This window comes from Natrix helvetica (genome assembly GCF_964273705.1).
Source record: "Natrix helvetica genome assembly, chromosome: Z".
Taxonomy (NCBI): Eukaryota; Metazoa; Chordata; class Lepidosauria; order Squamata; family Natricidae; genus Natrix; species Natrix helvetica.
The window spans coordinates 89,180,411-89,200,291 of record NC_138554.1 but is presented as its reverse complement, the minus strand read 5'-3'; the positions used below and the strand labels follow the sequence as shown (position 1 = coordinate 89,200,291).

Here is a 19,881-nt window from a genome sequence, read left to right as displayed (position 1 = left end):
CCGTGTCGTTGGCCGGCTCTTAACTGTACAAGAGGCATCCTAGCCAGAGAGCTGCTGGGCCCCGCCCCGCACTGTCCCGCCTCTGGTTTTAAGTGTCGCAATAGTGGGGGGTTTTGGGGGGGGGAAGAGAAATTGCACCCGTTCGTTGTGGAAGGTGTTGGATATATCACGGCATGCGGGTCATCCGCACCGATGCCAGCAGTGGGGGCACTCTTAGCTCTTCTGCTCCGCCGCCACTTTCCTACGGGACAGATACTGGACTACTCGACAGAGGCTACGCGGGCTCTTGCTCTGCCATGCTGAAAGTGGCCCAAATGGTAAGGATCAGAAGGGGCAGGGAGTCCTAGGGAAGCGGGGGACGAATGTTTCGCCAAGTTGCGGGAGTAACTGCGCTTTCTGTCCATTCAAGTTTTGCTAGGATTTGTTTGTCTGTCGGGTGTTTCCTAGGAAAGGCAGCAAGATCTTGCATCGCCCAGCCAACAACAGCTGGCGCTGCAGACTGCGTTCTTCGGGGTGGGCAACGCCCCGCACGTGTTATCTACCCCAGTTCCCGCCAGGAATTTTGACCACAAAGGGAAACTGAAGCGAAGAGCGGTTCCGAGATAGCGCCCCGGCTAGGCGATCTGGGAACGATCCGTTGCAGCGGGCGCGCCTTTCTGACTCTAATGAGGGGAAGAGTGGTGCTGTTTCCTGCAGGTTGTAGGCAGTCAAGTTCTGTTTTAATAGATTAAAAGATTTGAGTCTCTCTAGGCCAGGGGTGTCCAAACTTGGGAACTTTAAGACTTGTGGACTTCAATTTCCAGAATTCCCCAGCCAGCCATGCTGGCTGGGGAATTCTGGGAGTTGAAGTCCACAAGTCTTAAAGTTCCCAAGTTTGGACACCCCTGCTCTAGGCTGTCCAGAACAGTGTGCCTGATTTAGTTTATACGCTTGAGAAGAGGGCCGCATAAGATTTTTAAAACAAAGCTAATGGAGACTTTGAATAAAAAACTAAAAGAAATCGCAGCACTGCGAGGCTTATTAGTACTCTTTCCATTATCGCAGTCCTTTGAATAACTAATCTCAGTTATTCTTTGTAGCCTGCATAAATTCGTTATTTATTTAGTTGACCAATTCAACTTGAGAACTACATTTAAAGACTTGTCTTTCAGGAGCTGAAAATATAATCTCTAGGCTTGAATAAGAAATGCAAACAATTTTGGACAGGTAACTAACCACACAAATTGCAGAATAGGGACTGTTTCAACAGGTGTTCAGCCACCTCTGCTTGATTATTCTTATTTACTACTGTGGATCTGTCATAAAAAGAGCCTTTCATTAGCACTTCATTCACTTACTTGGAGAAAGGGGCCTGTTAAATACTTTCATGCTGCACCAGAGGCTGTTCCCACTTCTCTCTGGAAAAAGACTGGACCTGCACACTCAGTGGTTAACCAGCATTAACCACTGGCCTAGCCTCTGCCTTGAACCCATTTCTCCAGTGTACTCTGGAATGTTGGACTATGAATTGGGTCTTCCCCAGCCAGTATGGTGGTCTTTGGAATTAATAGAAATATGGAAAAATCAGAGAGAATTGTTCTAGATCTAGACCCTGAACAGTTCATACATTGTTCATAAATGGTTCATACATATATGAACTGTTTAATTATGGTTTATTGAATAAACCTATGCAATATTTCAAGCAGAACCAAATAAATCACACTATAATTTAAATATGGGATAGGCAGGAAACTCCAGGGCCACATGCGCCTCTTCACTGCAAGCCAGATAAACTCTTCTGTTCACTACTGCTGAAAATTGATGGCAGCTTCCTACTATTTTGTGATACAGAACTCAGCTTAGAGTTTAATCTATTTTCTAATTGATTAAACATGATTTAAGAAAGAAATCCTATTTGAAGAAATACTGTAGTAGACAATGGATTAATCTTCCAACAAAATGAATGGACAATAGCAGGGGTGTCCAAACTTGGGAACTTTAAGACTTGTGGACTTCAACTCCCAGAATTCCCCAGCCAGCCATGCTGGCTAGGGAATTCTGGGAGTTGAAGTCCACAAGTCTTAAAAGTTCCCAAGTTTGGACACCCCTGGACAATAGCGTGTAAGGGGAACAGATGTTAAAATAAGGATGAGTTTATATCAGACAAAAGGTACATAAACTATACTTTTTGCTTTTCAGGGAATCCCTAAAATATGTACAGGTAGTCCAATTTCTGTGGTTAACTGAGACATTTGTTAAGTGAGTCTTGCTGATTTTATGACCTTTCTTGTCACTGTTGTTAAGTAAATCACTGCACTTAATAAGTTAGTAAAACAATTGTTAAGTGAATCTGGCCTCCCCATTGACTTTGCTTGTGAGAAGGTCCCAAAAGAGGATCACATGACCCCTGGGACACAGCCGGAAGTCCCATGATGTCAACTGGAAGTCTTTCTTTTCAAAATTGTTAACTTTGAACATTTTATTATTCTTGGAATGTAGTCTTCCATGCATTCTTCACAGAAATGTTTTGTTTTGTTTTGCTATTTGTCTTACAGTTATTGTTGCTGGTCGGATTCATTTGTGTAAGATCTTCACAGTGGACAGATCACAGTGCATACAGCTACTTTGAATTTGTCTGCATATATGACTTAATTATGATCTTCATCTTTTACATTATCTACATCTTTAGAGCCTATCGAAAGTTGTCTTGCATCAGCTGGCCACTTGCAGTAAGTTCCTATGTTTGTCAACTTCCAGAAAGATTACCACGTAAATTAAATGGTTTTGTTACACTTGTAACTGCACATCATCAATTCCTATGTAGCATTTTTATTCCATTTACTTATTATTTAGAATTGCAGTTTCTGATGATACATGGTTTCCTGGATCTAAAGAAAATATTAACAGAGAAACAGGAACTACTGAATGTCTTCTTTCCCTTATAAAGTTAAAATTGCCAATTTTTAATCAATCTGTTTGGGAAGATCTGGTTAAACACTTCTGCAACCTGAATTTTTAGCAAGGTATTGGGAATAGACGTACACACTTTACTACTCATAATTTGCTCTGATTTAGTTATCATTCTTGCAGATTGTTGAACATAATTGCTTAGATGTGTAATGGTCCCCGTAATTCTTCATTTTAATTTAATTTTTTTTCTACTGCTACCTCTATATAGCATCCATTACGCAAACAATCCCACCTATCAGTGGCAAGAAACATACTCACCAAATAAAGGGACACTGTATCTTACTGTACAGCATATAGAATATCCCAGCCTTAGCCCCAGACATCTCTAGATTGAGAAACTTGAAAGGCATCTGACTATGACTATTAAAGAATGAGGTTAAGTTCTTAGTCAGCCACCCTCATGGAAAGCAAGATTCTTCCAGAGTATTTTCCAGTGGAAGAGAGGGAGTGGTCACGTGAGGGTATTCTCAAAGCCTGATTGGTCCAAAGACTGAGAGCAAACTCTTAAGTACTCCTGCCTTCCTTTCCTTCCCAGTTTCCTCTCAGTCTTTTTGGTCTGATGACTTGAGAATTGTGTGTAGGTAGGAAATATTTTGGAAATAGCTTGTTCTCTTTATTCGATCTGGCTTGGATTTGACTAATTGGGCATTGTAAAATACCTAAATTCTAAATTTGCAGCTGTGGCCCAAGGGACAGTTTCTGCCTCTGGGCGGTTGGGGAGGGCCCTGTGGGGGCATACAGCCTCCCATCCGTGGGTGCAGAGCCTTAGCCCGACCCCCGGGACTGGGGGGGTGCCAGCTGTTAGACAGCTGCAGAAGCGCCAATCGCTCCAGCAGCTGGAGGAGGCAGCGTAGGCACCGCGGGGTGCGCATGAGCTGCCGGAGAGGCCACTGCTTGATTCGGGCGGCGGTTTCGTGATTTGAATTGTTGGTTGGAGTGCGAGGGGGGAGTGTGCGCAGGCCTGCCGCGAGGCCCCCAGAGCCGCCAGATCGTTTTTCAGCTGCCGCAGGTGGCCAGGGGAGCCGGGATGCGCAATTCAGTTTCCCTTGGCCTCGCAAGAGTCCTGGTGGCCATTTTGAACCACGCCACATGTGCGCGCCTCCATAGGCTCGCAGGGCTGTTTGGAGGCCTAGGCGTGCGGCCTGGTCAACCAGCTTCAACTCCAGCCCAGGTTCTGGAAGGGCCTACAGCGGCCCACCCTCTTCGGCCTCCTATACATCGGACACGTGAGTGGGGCGATGGAGGAGGGTGCGGAAATTCCCCAGGGCCAAGCTGAAGGCCTGGCGAGGGAGGAAGAAACCAGAGGGCAGGGGCCTAGACCCGGAGATCCCCCAGTAAGGCCTATGGCGGCCCAACGGCCCTCTAGGACCTCTACCAGGGAGGAGTCAAGGAGGCATTGGGCCTTGGAGAAGACCTTTGCCAGGGCCGAGAGGCAGGCCAGATCTACAGGGCATGGTTCTGCCAGCAAGTCACGATCTCCCATTAGGCCTCCATCTGAGCAATCCTCTCCTCGGGGGTTCAGCCCTCTCCCTCTGTTCAGCCCTCTCCCTCTGTTTCTCCTGCCAGGCCCCACAGGTATTCCAGGTGGAGGGGGTCTCCCTCCCCATCCCCTTTGGTCTCCCCAGGTTTAGCAAGGGGGGATTTGGAGGACCCTTTGGAAGGGACATCCAGAGGACATGGGGCCTCACGCAGGTTGGCACCCCAGGGGCCTGGCTCAGCTTATAGGGGGGGGGGAGGATTTGGAACATCTCCCTGAAAGCCTTAAGAGACTTATATGAGCAGCCATTTCTAAGGGCATTGCCCAGCATGACAGGGGCTTGCACTCTGCTAGATCTCAGTATAGGGCATCTTCTCCTTCTATAGTTAGCGAAACCTCCGCATGGGGGAGGAGAATCTCCAAGATATGGGGTTCTCGGACGACGTGGAGGCAACTCAACCCGATACTCCTTCCTCCAAGGGTCTCTTTCCTCCAGCCATGTTCAAGGTTCTCCTGAACAAGGCGAGGAAGACCATCAAGATGGGGACTGGGGACCCCACAGTTCCCCCGCCTAGGGATTCAGATATGGCCACGTTTTCTAACACGGCCACAAACAAGGAGGAGATCCCAGCCCCTCCATTGTTCATGGAAGTACTGACCAACCAGTGGTCCCGCCCATCCAACTTTTCTAACCCGGGGAGTAATGACCGTCGGTTTTATAATGTGGAACAAAACTTTGCTCAGGCCTTTCAACTGCCCTCCATTGACACCCCAGTGGCCACCTTGGTCTCCTCCTCCCCAGTGGTGTCCGGAGATGCGGCGGATAAGTTGAAGCCCGAAGATAAACGGGCGGAGCTTACCTTGCGGAAGAACTTTAATCCCATGGCTTGGGCCATTAAGTCGGCAGCCGCGGCCTCTTATTTTAACCGGGCTACGGTCATGTAGCTGCGCCAACTCCAGGATCGCATCCCAATCCAGGACGAACGTTTGCACCAGGACTTCATTAAAATCATTGCAGCTTCCCAATTTTCCGCTGACGCTACTTTAGACACAGTGAAATTCGCGTCCAGCGCCTTGGCCACCTCTGTTACTTCCCGCCGTCTGCTGTTGCTCCGTAATTGGCAGATGGACAAGCCAAGTGGAATCTGGCGGCTGCCCCATTCAAGGGTCCCAACCTCTTTGGGGAGGCCCTCGACCCCATTCTTGTTGAAAATAAGGACAAGAAGAAGGTGCTCCCGTCTAACGCTAAAAAATCTGAGTCCCGGTCTCATCATTACTGCAGGCAGTCTTATAGGGCCTCTTGAGTTTGATCATCAACAACGTTTTTCCTCTTTTAGGTCCAACAGACAGTTTTCGCGACAGTCTTATCAAGACCAGAATAGGTTCCAGCATCAGTCCCGGTGGCCCTTTCGAGGGGACAGTGGTCACCCGTACTGCAGAGGGAAGTGACTCAAACCCGAGTCGTCCCATAGGCAGCTGCCTGTCCCTCTATGCGGATCGTTGGGACAACATCACGTCAGACGCTTGGGTAGCTTCTACAGTTCGTCAGAGTCTCAGGTTAGAGTTTTTCTCCATGCCCCCGAATTCCTTCACATCGTTCCCTTCGTCCCGGAGTCTAGAACGCTGCCGTCTGATGGATCAGACAATCAAACATCTGGACATTCAGGCGGTGGAATTGGTTCCCCAGTTGGAAAGGGGACTGGGCCACTACTCCAACCTGTTTGTGGTTCCGAAGAGTTCGGGGAGTTGGAGGGCAATTCTGGATCTCAAACGTCTGAATCGCTTCTTGGTGTACAGATTGTTCAAAATGTCTTCACTCAAATCTATCCTTCAGGGCATCCGGAAAGGGGACTTCCTGGCATCGGTAGACTTCACGGAGGCCTACCTTCACATCCCAATTTTCCTGGCTCACCACAGGTTTCTACGGTTCTCCCATGGGGATAACCATTACCAATACAGGGCTCTCCCGTTTGGGCTGGCTTCGGCTCCCCGCACTTTTACGAAGGTGCTGGCGGCACTGGCGGCGGATCTCCAGGCCGTTCCAGTGAGGCTTCAATGCTACCTGGACGATGTCTTGGTCCAGGTGGGATCTCTCCATCAGGTGGTCTTGGACCTCCATCTCACCATTCGGAGTCTCCAATCCCTGGGGTTTTCAGTCAATTTTCCCAAAAGCCAGCTGTCCCACTCCACTCGCATTGTTCATCTGGGGACGGTCATAGACTCTGTGGCAGGGGTTGTCCACCTGTCTCAGGATCGACAGGGCAGTCTACGACAGCTGGCGGAAAAGGTCCGCAGAAATCGGTTCGCTTCTGTCCTCACCTTATCACAGTTACTGGGCAAGATGGTGTCTTGCATTGGAATAGTTCCGTGGGCCAGGCTTCACCTCCGCCCACTACAGTGGGAGCTCATCCCGTTCCAGAGGGGACGGATGAGCAACTCGCTCCGCACTCTACGCCTTCCAGGGGGGGTGCGGGCTTCCCTGCGGGGGTGGACTTCGCCAGCCATTCAGCGGTGCTGCTCCTTCTGGGAGCCGGACAGAGTGACCATCACCACGGACGCGAGCTTGTTTGGTTGGGGAGCGCTGGTGGGCTCTCTCCTGGCTCAGGGCAGGTGGTCGCAGACGGATCTCCGCCACAATATAAATTGGTTAGAGCTGAAGGCGGCCCGTCTCGCCCTCCAGCACTTCCGGTCCTCAGTGGAGGGCTGGCATGTGCTTCTCCTGACAGACAACGTGGCCACCAAGGCCTACATCAACCGTCATTCTCGTGCCCTCTGGCTAGAGACTCTGAGACTGGGTGACTGGGCGGAGAGGCACCTGTTGTCTTTGGTGTCGGAGCACATCTCCGGCCTCTCCAACCACCAGGCAGACTGGCTGAGTCGGGCGACTCTGGACAATGGCGAATGGCAACTCCATCCGGACGTTTTCCGGAGGATATGTCAGAAATTTGGCACTCCCCTAGTAGACCTCTTCGCGTTTCCGTCAAACGCACATCTTCCCCGGTTTTTCACACGTTTTCAGTCACAGAGGGCGGAGGGGACAGATGCACTCAGGAGCAGGTGGCTGACGGGCCTCCTCTATGCTTTTCCCCCAATCCCACTCATCCCGGGGGTTCTCAGGAAGGTGGCAGTGGAGAAGGCGTTAGTCGTAGTGGTGGCCCCCTTTTGGCCCAGGAGGCCTTGGTTTGCAGATCAGCTGTCGGTGGCCCAACTATGGAGGATCCCGTGGGAGGAGGTGGTCTTACGCCAGGAGAAGGTGGTGTTTCTCGTGGCGATTACCTTGGCCCGGCATATCTCGGAGCTGGGCGCCCTGTCGTCCAAGGATGATCTTTGCCATTTTCATGCAGATAGGGTGGTTCTTCAACTCGACCATACCTTTCTCCCTAAGGTGAACACCCCTTTTCACAGGGCTCAGGAGGTTCTCCTGCCTGATTTTTGTCCGGGGCCGTCTTCTGTTAGGGAGCAGCTCTGGCACCGTCTGGATGTTCGTCGGGCTTTGCATATTTTTCTCCAACGGACGTCGGAGTTCCGTTGGTCAGAGGCCTTGTTTGTCTCTTTTCAACCCAGGTCTTTGGGGGCTAGGGTGTCCTCGGCCACCATTGGCCATTGGCTACGGCAAGCCATCAGGGAGGCCTATGGGGCAGAGGGTTGTCCCGTTCCGTCAGGTATAACGGCCCATTCTACTAGGAGTGCCGCGACCACGGCGGCGTGGGCCACTAGGGCCCCCTTTGAAGACATTTGCCGGGCCGCCACTTGGGCATCCCCGACCCCGTTCATCAGACATTATCGTCTGGATTCGTTCTCTTCAGCGGATGCTTCCTTTGGTCGGAGGGTCCTGCAGAGGGTGGTAGCAGATACTCCCCTTGGGCCATAACTGGCGATTGCGTTTATTCCCTCCCTTGGGACTGAGCTTTGGTATGTCCCTCACGTGACCACTCCCTCTCTTTCACTGGAAAAAGAATGTTGGTTTTACCTGAACGTGTCTTTTCTGGGGAAGAGAGGGAGTGGTCACGACCCGCCCTGTTCTTGGTTGTGAGGGCCAAGGGGAGCCGAGAGTTTCCCGGGGGGGGTTGTTTGTGTTGTTCTGTTTGTTGTTGTTCCAGTTCTGCTGTTCGCCTTTGAGGAAACTGGGAAGGAAAGGAAGGCAGGAGTATTTAAGAGTTTGCTCTCAGTCTTTGGACTAATCAGGCTTTGAGAATACCCTCACGTGACCACTCCCTCTCTTCCCCAGAAAAGACATGTTCAGGTAAGACCAACGTTCTTTTTATCCAAGATCTACTGAAAGAGGATAGGAGAGAAATCTCAACATCTAGATTGTTTCACTTCTCCCCCACCCCCCGGCAACCATTCCATTTATTTTCAAGGTTCCTAAGCATAAACTTAAATAGCTGAAAGTTTCTTACGCATGGCTCCTGTATGAATTGTTAAGGAGGCTGGTCTCTTAACTGATATGGGAGGAATGTCCTACTTGTCTGAAAGTGAATGTCTATCTTCTTATAAAAATACTATTCTACTCCATCACTGTCAATAGGCAAAGCTAAGCCAGGTACAACAAGTATAAGGCAACTTCATATTTTCAGAAAGGTCCACCATGCTGAATACATAACTTTTCATTTATATACTACTAAAACTCTTATATCCATACCTTTAGGTGAAACATTCTGAACCAAATGAGTAACTACAGAATGCCTTCAAAATCTGGAATTCATGACTCCTGTGGAATTGAAATTTGGCAAATTTTGTAGAACATTTTACAACATAACAGTGTCATAAAACAGTTTATGACATAATATAGAAGGTCATAAAACATTTCTTCTTGTCAGCTCCTGATGTTTGCTAAACAGTTCTACATGGACTATTTCCAAGGTGGTTAGAGAGTGTCAATGAAGCAATGAACATGGGTATTGGGCAAACTTTGGGAGACAGTGAATGACACGGAATCCTGGCATCTTCTTCAGAAAGAAGAAGGGGGTCAACCTATTTTCCAAAGCACCAAAAGGCGAGACAACAAACAATGGATGGAAACTAACCAAGAAGAGAAGCAACTTGGAATTAAAGAGAAATCTGACAGTGAGAACAATTAACCAATACCTTTCCAAATATTTCCTTGAATCTTAAAAAAACCAAAAACTTTTCAAGTACATTAGAAGCCATGAAGGCATTGAGAAATCTGGTAAGGAAATATCTCTGCAAAGATGAACAAAGGGATCATGGGTTGTCTGGTGATCTCATAGAGCAGTCATTGGCAAAGGATCAATAGTAACTGTCCAAAGAGAGAAAAGTGATACGTGCTTCCATAATTATTTTTAAACAAGGCAGTGGAGTAACAACCAAATCCATTGTATTATAATGATATTTTTCCCTTCTGTCTTTCATTCAGGAAAGGTTATCTAGAGGAAAATGAATAAATACTGAACAATAAAATGTGGATACATCAATATGATAATAAAGAGATGGATGGGTGGAGAACAAGAGGGGGAGGCAGCACAGAAACCCCCCATTTGGTTCCTAGGACAATTAGCAGAGCCAGATCTTCAGGCTCCTGCAGAAGAATAGAGGATGGGTCAGATATTACCCTAGAGCAGTGGTGGGCAACCTTTTTTTTCAACTGAGCCAAATCTCGCCAAAACCATGATTGAAATGTATTTTGAGAGCCACATTTTTAAAACCGAAAATACATAGGATGGTACACTGTTTTTAGTTTCAATAAACTCTGGCATTTGAAGCACACAAGTCTTAAAGCTGTCAAGTTACAAGATCCTTGCATCCCTAACCCTTTAGGAAAAAAACCCCCAGGGGTCTTCAAACCTGACAGCTTTAAGACTTGTGGACTTCAACTCCCAGAATTCCTCCTCCAGTCATGTTGGCTCAGGAACTCTGGCATTAAAGCATGCAAGTCTTAAAGCTGTCAAGTTGCAAGACCCTTGCACCCCTAACCCTTTAGAAAAAACCCCCCATCTTTTACTTTATTTAGTGACAGGTTGCTGTTTCCCCACACCCCCAAAACTGGTTGATTGTTTTGCTCTTCTATGCTGCAAATGTAAACCTTTTCTGTGCTTAAGGTAGCATATTTTTTACTACCGGTTGTCAAATATGGGGCAGGCTGATACATACCATACAGAGGAACTAAGGAATGAAGACTATGCTTTCCCTGTCTCCTGTATCTTGATCAGCCAGATCTGCTATCAGAAAAACAAAATTGGCTCTTAAGACTGGTGGACTTCAACTCCCAGAATTCTGAGAGTTGAAGTCCACCAAGGGCATCAATCATATTAGCCCAGGCAGGGATCTGCAAAATTGGCTCTTAAGACTGGTGGACTTCAACTCCCAGAATTCTGAGAATTGAAGTCCACCAGTCTTAAAACAGCCAACTTTGCAGACCTCTGTGTTAGCCCAAAGCCTGGCGCTGGGCGGGCCTTGCTTCCCCATTGGTGGAGCCCCAAGAAGATTTTTGCGGGGGGGGGAGAAGCTCCTTAGCCTCCGTTTTTTTTTCTGCCTCCTCGCTTCTCGTCCCCGCCCGACTTCAGGATCCTCCCTAATCATTGTGGGTCGAAAAGAAAAAAGGGAAAGAGGCACTTGTTTTGAAGTGCCCGAGAGGAGGGAGGGGAGCGGGCGCCCGGGACACAGAAGAGCCACATTAAAGTGTGTAAAGAGCCGCATGTGGCTCGCGAGCCGCGGCTTGCCGACCACTGCCCTAGAGAGGTGGGTGTTCCAAAGGGTGAGCACTGCAGCAGAGATGGTGCAGTGTCTGCCCTTCTGATAGTCAAAGTTCTTTGATCAACAGTATCCAAAATAGACCGTCTCTGCCAGCATAAGTAGAACAGGCTTGCCTTAGTTGGATGAGACAGTTCATCAGGGAGTCTGGATCTATGCCATTAAGGATAATCAATACTTTGAACAGTACCAATATAGTTTGTGGAGCAGAGGTATAATATGGATCATCTTAGGATCCCTAAAGACTGGTCTTGCTGCCCCATTTTGCACCAACTAAAGCTTCCGAATAGATTTAAAGGGTAGTACCATGTAGAGTGCATTGCAATAGTCAGGATGAGAGATGACTAGGATTTGAATAACTGAGCACAGGGATTCATGATCCAGGAAAGTTTGCAGCTGGTGCACAAACTGGAGCTGCACAAAAGGCCTCTTAGTCAGGCCTACTACCTGTTCTTTGAGCAGGAAATGTAAATCCTGGAGGACCTCTAAGTTGCAAACTGAGTCTGAATAGATACTGCAACCCCATCCAGAACTAAGGATGACAAAAACATGAAGGTCACTTCAGGCACTATGAGAGGGGCAGGAACAGCATAATCGGAGTCGCCAGGTGTAGAGATGGAGAGCTGGGTATCATCAGCATGTAGGTGCTATCTCAGCCTATGGTGACAGATGTTATTATCCAATAGCTTCATGTGTAGATGTTAAACAGGAGAGGAGAGAGTACTGAACCCTTCGGGACACAGCAAGTGAGCAGTTGGGGGCTGGATTTCTCAATCCTACCTACATCAATTGGGACCAATCTTGGAGAAAGGAGCTGAACCAGCACAAAAGTACCACCCAGCACCAGCTCATGTGGCTATCCCAAAAGAATATCATGGTCGATATCAAAGGCCTCTTAAGAGGCCAAGTAAAGCAAGAATGGTTGCAATACTCCCATCCTACCCCCGCCAGAGATTGTCCATGACTGTGGCCAAAACTGCCTCTGTGTCAGAGCCAAGCCTGACTGAAAGGAACCCAGGAAATTTGTTTCATCCAGAAGCCCCCAGTGCTGTCAAGCAACCACCTTTTCCACCACCTTCCCCCAAAAAAGAATATGGAAAACTGAATAAAAATTGTTCAAGCAGATGAGTTCAACTGAAGGTTTTTTTTTAAAGGATGGGAAAAACCAGGGCATCTTTAAAATGTCCCGAGAATGTTTGTTCTTGAAGTGAGGAATTTTTACTGCATGAACCCATCTGCTGTTCACTGTCCTGCGTGCTTTCATCAACCAGGAGGACAAGAGTCTAATTGACAGGTGGGTTGCACTGAGAGCACAGAGGATCACATGGAGAATGGTTGCAGTAATTGGGTATGTCTAGTTTAATGAAAAGAAACATTAAGGGTGATATAACAGCAGTGTTCCAACACCTAAGGCGCTGCCACAAAGGTGATAGGCCAATCTATTTTACAAAGCACCAGAAGGCAAGACAAGAAACAATGGATGGAAACTAATCAAGGAAGGAACCAACCTAGAACTAGGGAGAAATTTCCTGACAATGAGAACAATTAATCAGTGGAATTACTTGCCTCCAGAAGATGTGGGTGCTCCAAAATCGAGGTTTCTAAGAATAGATTGGACAGCCATTTATTTAGAATGGTATAGGCAGGGGTGTCAAACTCAAGGCCCGAGGGCTGGATCTGGCCTGCGGGATACTTAGATCTGGTCACCCTGGAAACAGTAAAGAACCAGCCTCTGGAGCTTCTGCCAGCAAAAACAGGCTCCTGAGCTCCTTTTTCAGCTGCTACAGCCTCCTGCAACCCTCCGCCAGCATGCAAGGAACTCAGGAGGGCTGTGCACGGCCCTCCTGAGCTCAGTTTTCACTGGCAGAGGGTTGCAGGAGGCTGTGGCAGTCAAAAAGGGAACTTGGGAGCCTGTTTTCACTGGCAGCACTCAGGCCACCACAGGCACCCCCGACGAGTGATGTTGAGCTGACCACGCCCATCCTGATCACACCCACCCTGACCCCCAGAGGTCAAACAGCCCTGATGCGGCCCTCAATGAAATCGAGTTCACTCCTGGCACAGGGTCTCCTGCTTGAGCAAGGAGTTGAACTAGAAGATCTCCAAGGTCCTTTCCAGCTTTCTTATTCTGTTACATTAGCTACACCTGGGCTTCAATCGCACTGAAATGTTCCTTTGATAAGCTTCTGGTGTAAAGTACAGAATCTTGGTAGCTTTTCTTATAAACTATATTGTCTTTGTTTCATTTTAGGAGTTTCTTCATTACCTAATCGGTACTATTCTGCTTCTTATTGCCTCCATTGTGGCAGTTGTAAAAAGCTCCAATTCAGCAGGCCTGGCAGCTGGAGCGGTAAGGCTGTTTGCCATTTTTTGTTATATATAAGCAACTTTATTTATCAGATCTTAAAATATATGTCAAGTTTTCCCCCCATAATAAACACACTTAAAGAAAGGAGATTCCATATAAACATATTGATTGTGGATTAGGTGTGTTTGATCTTAAAAAATACTGGCAGATATTTAACATTGCTTTTTCCCACTATTGCTCTAATCCTCCATTATCAAAATCTACACTCTGCACACAATTATTAGGCAAATTGTATTTTTGAGGATTAATTTTATTATTAAATAACTACAATACTCTCAGTCAATGCAAAATGTTAATAAACCTCAAACCTGAATATTTAACAAAATAAAAGCGAGGTTTTGCCTTTCTTAGGAGAGAATGTGTGCACAATTATTGGGCAACTATTTGTGTACAGAATTATGTAACTAAATAAAAAAATTCCCATCACACTCGTTTATTTTCATCTGTTAAAGCAAGAATAATAAACTAAAAATGTACAAATAAACATTTCTGACAAAAACAAAATCAGTGATCAATATGGACCAATTTCATAGACAAAAGCCAGGAAAAGCTCCAGGCTTTTACAAGGTAATTACAAGGTAATTCCTTTTTGCTTAAAAATCTGTGCTGACCAATTGGCCCCCATCTTCACCCAACCCTTCAATAAATCACTAAAGATGTGCTATATTCCTTCTTGCTTCAAATGCTCTATCATCCCACTGCCGAAGCAGCCCACCGTCAAGGAGCTGAATGACAACAGAACCGTTACTCTAACAACTGAGGTTATGAAAGCCTTTGAAAGGCTAGTGCTGTCTCAACTCCATCATGGATCCACTGTTAAACCCCCTGCAATTTGCATACCAAGCAAATAGATCGACAGATGATGCTGTTAATATGGCTCTGCACTACATCCTACAACATCTTGAATCTCCAAAGACCTATGCAAGGGTCCCCTTTGTAGACTTTAGTTCAGCATTCAATACCATCATTCCAGACATTCTTCTAATTAAGCTAAACCAGCTAGGGATACCTGAACACACTTGTAAGTGGATCATAACCTTCCTCACAGACAGGAAGCAGCAGGTGAAGCTAAGCAGAATCACACCACTACATCTCAAACGATCCATCTGTTAAACTATTGAAATTTGCAGATGATACAACAGTGATTGATCTCATTCGAGACAATGATGAATCCGCATACAGATGGGAGATTGAACAACTAGCCTCGTGGTGTGACTGGAACAATCTGGAACTAAACACACTCAAAACCGTAGAAATGGTGGTAGGCTTTAGAAGAAACCTCCCATACTACCACTACTCACAATACTAGACAACACAGTATCAACAGTAGACATCTTCAAATTTCTAGGTTCTATCATATCTCAAGACCTAAAATGGACACCTAACATCAAAAACATCATCAAGAAAGCACAACAAATAATGTTCTTTCTGCGTCAACTCAGAAAGCTTTTGCCCAAGGAGCTGCTGATTCTCTTCTACAGAGGAATTATTGAGTCTGTCATCTGCACCTCTATAATTCTCTGGTTTGGCTCTGCAACTCAACAAGACAGACACAGACTTCAGAGGATAATTTACAACTTTTTGCTCTAGTTGCAGGGTTCTCATACCCTCAATTTCTCAATCTCATCACAGATAATAGAAACAGATTAATAGAAAGAAATTTCTTTCTTTTCCCATCCCTTTCGATCGCTGTATTTTCATTACAATTATACTGAAAATGCATTCTGCCATGGTTTACATGAAAGAAAAAAGAAAATCTGTCTTGGAAAGGTGATAGTGGACAAAGCTCACTCTTTCCAATTACTACTGTACCTAAAATCATTTGTTACAAATTGCAAATAGTAATTTGCAAGCAGATTTCTGCTAGTTGGAATAATAGAGAGTGGGAGGACAAAAATGCATGCATTTGACAGTACTTGCAGTAAATGTCTATTTCGGTGGTTATTACTAACCTCTGGTCACAATTGATACATTCTTTGAAAGGCTGTTTAATATTACTTAAAATCTATAGAAACTTAATGTAAAATATTTTATGTATGGCTGCTTTGCTGATGCTTTTTTTAAAAAATAGGTCTTCGGATTCTTAGCTACATTCATGTGCCTCCTAAGTATATCGCTCTCTTACAAAGTCTCTTGTAACAATCAGTCAGCAGGTAAGATCCTAATCAATCAGTTTGACCAATCAGCTCTATGTTGTCCTTTTTCCAATCCATTATGTTATTTTTTCAGACTCTATAATCTATTTATGTTTATTATTTAATCTGGGGAATAATGGGGAATTGATAGTGATCTGTTCCACTTATTTATTTGTTATATAGAGAGAGCAATTGAAAGGGACATATTCTTCACTCAAGCAGCTTAGAGTGGCATGCACATTATTTTCACTTTCAATTTTAAATACGGTAAATACTTAAGATGCAGCACATTTCTTTCACATATTTATGGGCTCATCACTCTCCATATTTTAATGCAGGCAACAATCATATTTGGCTGATTATTTTGCCCCACCCCAGATTTGATGGAAGGCACTCTGCTACTCTTAAGTTTTGCTATTTGAGATATTTTTCAAACCTTAAATTTAATGAGACATTTACCATTAAAATTGCAGTAAGTTGATTTCAGTTTTTTCTCTCCTATTTTTTAGATGCTACCATGTAAGTCTTTTGCTACTTCAAAATGTGCACACCTCTTGAGGGAAGAGCTTAGAAAAACATGCAAGATGGAATGGTGTACTGAGATGGCTGTGAAAAGCATTCTTACTGGGCCTAGAGTGCCATCTTGTGGCACTTTCCAGCTACTCCTGGGGCTACTGTACAGCAGCCTGTTTCATCTGGTCAAATTTTTGGATCCTGGGAGACGAGAAGGGCTGCAGTAAAAGATGGGAAGGAAAGCGTCCGTCTTTTAAACAAAGAGAAATTATCCTCTTTTAATTCCAGCTGCCAATACTTCACAGATTGAAGACCAATCTTTATGACCTAGTCCTAGACCACTAAGGAGAATCCAAATTAAAATGCCATTAAAATGGAAAATATATTCTGCATCAACCCAGCTACGACTGGCAAAAATTGGAAACATTCACCATGAAACAACAACTGTTGCATCTCAGAAATCGCTTTCTTACCTCTCTGCATTTCCTGCCTTCGGGTTCTAGCTCTTAAAATAGGCATCTCATTTAACCTGTGTGAATATGAGGTTGCTTTAATAGGATGGTTTAAGATGGTTCCACCCCAATTTTTGGCTTGTGCTCCCTTTAATTAGTATGAATTTCTTTTGGGGGACAAAATTTTAAATGGATTTGTTCAATGATAGAGTTTAAATTTTATATTCTTATGATTTCTTTGGTTAGTTTTTATTTCTCTTGCCATGTATTTTTATTATATTTTTTATATATTATAACTGTATACCTATCAATATAAGATCCATTAAGAATGAAGAATGTTTACTAAAAATCCACTGAATTCTGCTGTTCCTTTTTCATGTTGTGATACACTACAATCAATTTACACTTATTACTAATGTACATGGAAAATACAATTCTCTGTAAGGATCCACCGAAGCAGTATCAAATTATCTACAACGGGTGAAATAAGAATTCAATATATATTAATGGGGAGAATAAAAAACAGCTACATTGATTGATTGATTCTACTATGAATTTATAAATATAATCATAATGCTTAGAGGAATTTGTAGTACACTTATTTAAAAAAAGTAACTCTTCGGCAAAATACACATTTACTAGTGATGGTGCACTATTATATGAATGCATGAATGGTTATCCTTGGCATTAGGATGTGTAGATACATTTATTTGTTTTCTTTTTCCTAATGAATATTAATGATGAAATGCTTTAGTTTGGAATAAAACAGCACAACGTATAGTGAAGATTTGGAACATTACAGCTCACAATATGCTGGGAGAAATTTTTCAGTAGATATTAGATCCACAAAATTTAGAGAGCAATACATGAAAAAAAGGCACACATAAAACAACTACTGTCTGAGGGAACAGAAGCAACGTTCCACCCTTTCTTCCAACTTAAAAGGACTTACCTACTTCATGGCTTGGGGGAAGAGTCAGGCTTTAAAAAAAATGATAATCCTCACCAGCAGAGTCAACTCATTGGCTAATCTCCACTCAATATAGTTAGCCTTTTGATTTTGAATGGCAAAAATCCTAGCTAATATTTCTATGCAAGTCAAAAAATTTCTGTAGATCAAAAATCTAAGCACCAGGTGCCTTAACTGAATATAAGGTCTCCTCCTTTTGTGACTGCATAAGTAGTACACAATGCAAAATGTGTAAAATTGTTTATTCAATTTTATGCTGCTAACTTTATTGATTAATATTACACTGGCCAAGTTAACTAATGCTTCACATCCTAATAACAGCGAGAATAGAGTGTGCACAGCAATAGAAAAATGAAAATACCCTTTCAGAAAAGGAGATAATAAGGAAGATATTGACATGCAGAGAAATGGATAGGCTAACATTAGAATTAAAAAACAAAGAAGAGACAGACTATTATGACACACGGAATAGATTTTATCAATGGCTGGAAACATGAGGTTGGAATCAGAACATGAAAAAATTAGGCTAAGCAGACCTGAAATGAGATATTGTGTATCGGAATGAATATGTTGGTCAACTAGTTTATCTAGACCCGCGCCAGTCCGGCTTCCGACCCGGGCACAGCACGGAGACGGCCTTGGTCGCATTGGTGGATGATCTCTGGCGGGCCAGAGATAGGGGTTGTTCCTCTATCCTGGTCCTATTAGACCTCTCGGCGGCTTTCGATACCATCGACCATGGTATCCTGTTGCACCGGCTGGAGGGGTTGGGAGTCAGGGGCACCGTGTTACGGTGGTTTGGCTCCTACCTCACTGACCGGACGCAACGTGTGTTGGCAGGGGAGCAGAGATCGACCCGGAGGCCTCTCACATGTGGAGTGCCACAGGGTTCGGTACTCTCGCCTCTCCTGTTCAACACATACATGAAACCGCTGGGCGAGATCATCCGTGGTTTTGGGGTGGGATATCATCTGTATGCTGATGACACTCAGCTATACATCTCCACCCCAAACCACCCCAATGAGGCCATCGAAGTGATGTCCCGGTGTTTGGAGGCCGTACGGATCTGGATGGATGGCAACCGACTGAAACTCAACCCTTCCAAGACGGAGTGGCTGTGGCTTCCGGCGCCCCGGTTCAACCAGGTGTTTCCATCTCTGGCCATTGGGGGCGTGCAACTAGCCCCTATGGAACAGGTGCGCAATTTGGGCGTCCTCCTGGATGCCCGGCTGTCCATGGATGACCATGTAACAGCCGTGGCAAGGGGGGCGTTCCATCAGGTTCGCCTAATGCGCCAATTGCGCCCCTTATTGGACCGGGATGCCCTACGCACAGTCACCCATGCGCTGGTGACGTCTCGCCTGGACTACTGCAATGCTCTCTACATGGGGCTTCCTTTGAGATGCACTCGGAGACTACAGTTGGTCCAGAACGCGGCCGCGCGGGTGATCATGGGGAGGACTAGATTCTCCCCTGTAACACCTCTCCTGCGCGAGCTGCACTGGCTTCCTGTGGTCTTCCGAGTGCGTTTCAAGGTCTTGATTATGATCTTTAAAGCGCTCCATGGCACAGGGCCTAGTTACATGCAGGATCGCATCCTGCCCCACACATCCCTACGACCAATCCGCTCTCACAGAGAGGGACTTCTCCGGGTGCCGACCGCCAAACAGTGTCGGGGGGCGACACCCAGGAGCAGAGCCTTCTCTGTGATGGGCCCAGCCCTGTGGAATGACCTCCCCCGGGACATCAGGATTACTTCCGATCTCCGCTCCTTCCGTGTACAACTGAAAACCCACCTCTTCCAACTATCTGGCCTGGCTCAACCGTAATTTTCTCGTACTCCTCCTGACTGTCTGTTTTTTAACATTTTGAATTTGGATTGTACATGGGGTTTTGTAATTAGGGTATTTTAATGGTTTTTAATTGTCTATGTATTGTATCTGTTAACCTCCTCCGAACATGTGTGTCTTTGTACTTATGTATGTCATGGATTTATGTAAATGTTATATGTTTTTTACTCCATTGTACGCCGCCCCGAGTCCTTTTCGGAAAGGGAGCGGCTAATAAATTTAAATTATTATTATTATTATTAAAAATAATTGTATAAGACTAGCATTGTGTATGTAGCATACATGTTATTTATCTTTCACTTTGGTTTCTAAGGCAGATGAAATACCAGGACAGTCACAATGTATTCAATATACTCCCATGTAAATAATAAAAAAAATTTTTTTTTAAAAAAAATAGTTAACTGGCCAAGTGCTATCACTTATTGTCAGTAAGCCAAATGCTGTTCAAAGCAGACA

General features: G+C 45.2%; 1 protein-coding gene across 1 annotated transcript; it reads left to right on the top strand.

The window, feature by feature from the left end:
• The first annotated feature begins 56 nt into the window (after nt 1–56).
• On the top strand, nt 57–16,963 carry CMTM7 (CKLF like MARVEL transmembrane domain containing 7). The gene is made up of 5 exons (XM_081971298.1): nt 57–317; nt 2,535–2,708; nt 13,389–13,487; nt 15,577–15,658; nt 16,150–16,963. Exons 1-5 carry the CDS (start codon nt 174–176, stop codon nt 16,161–16,163), a joined length of 513 nt encoding a protein of 170 aa, XP_081827424.1. The 5' UTR covers nt 57–173; the 3' UTR covers nt 16,164–16,963.
• Nucleotides 16,964–19,881: the final 2,918 nt, after the last annotated feature.

Bases quoted from the DNA above. Each gene is read 5' to 3' on its own strand.
- CMTM7 (XM_081971298.1), top strand. From the start codon at position 174: ATGCGGGTCATCCGCACCGATGCCAGCAGTGGGGGCACTCTTAGCTCT. The intron at 2,709-13,388 runs GTAAGTTCCTAT...GTTTCATTTTAG, and splicing joins GCATCAGCTGGCCACTTGCA to GAGTTTCTTCATTACCTAAT. The intron at 13,488-15,576 runs GTAAGGCTGTTT...TTTAAAAAATAG, and splicing joins CAGGCCTGGCAGCTGGAGCG to GTCTTCGGATTCTTAGCTAC.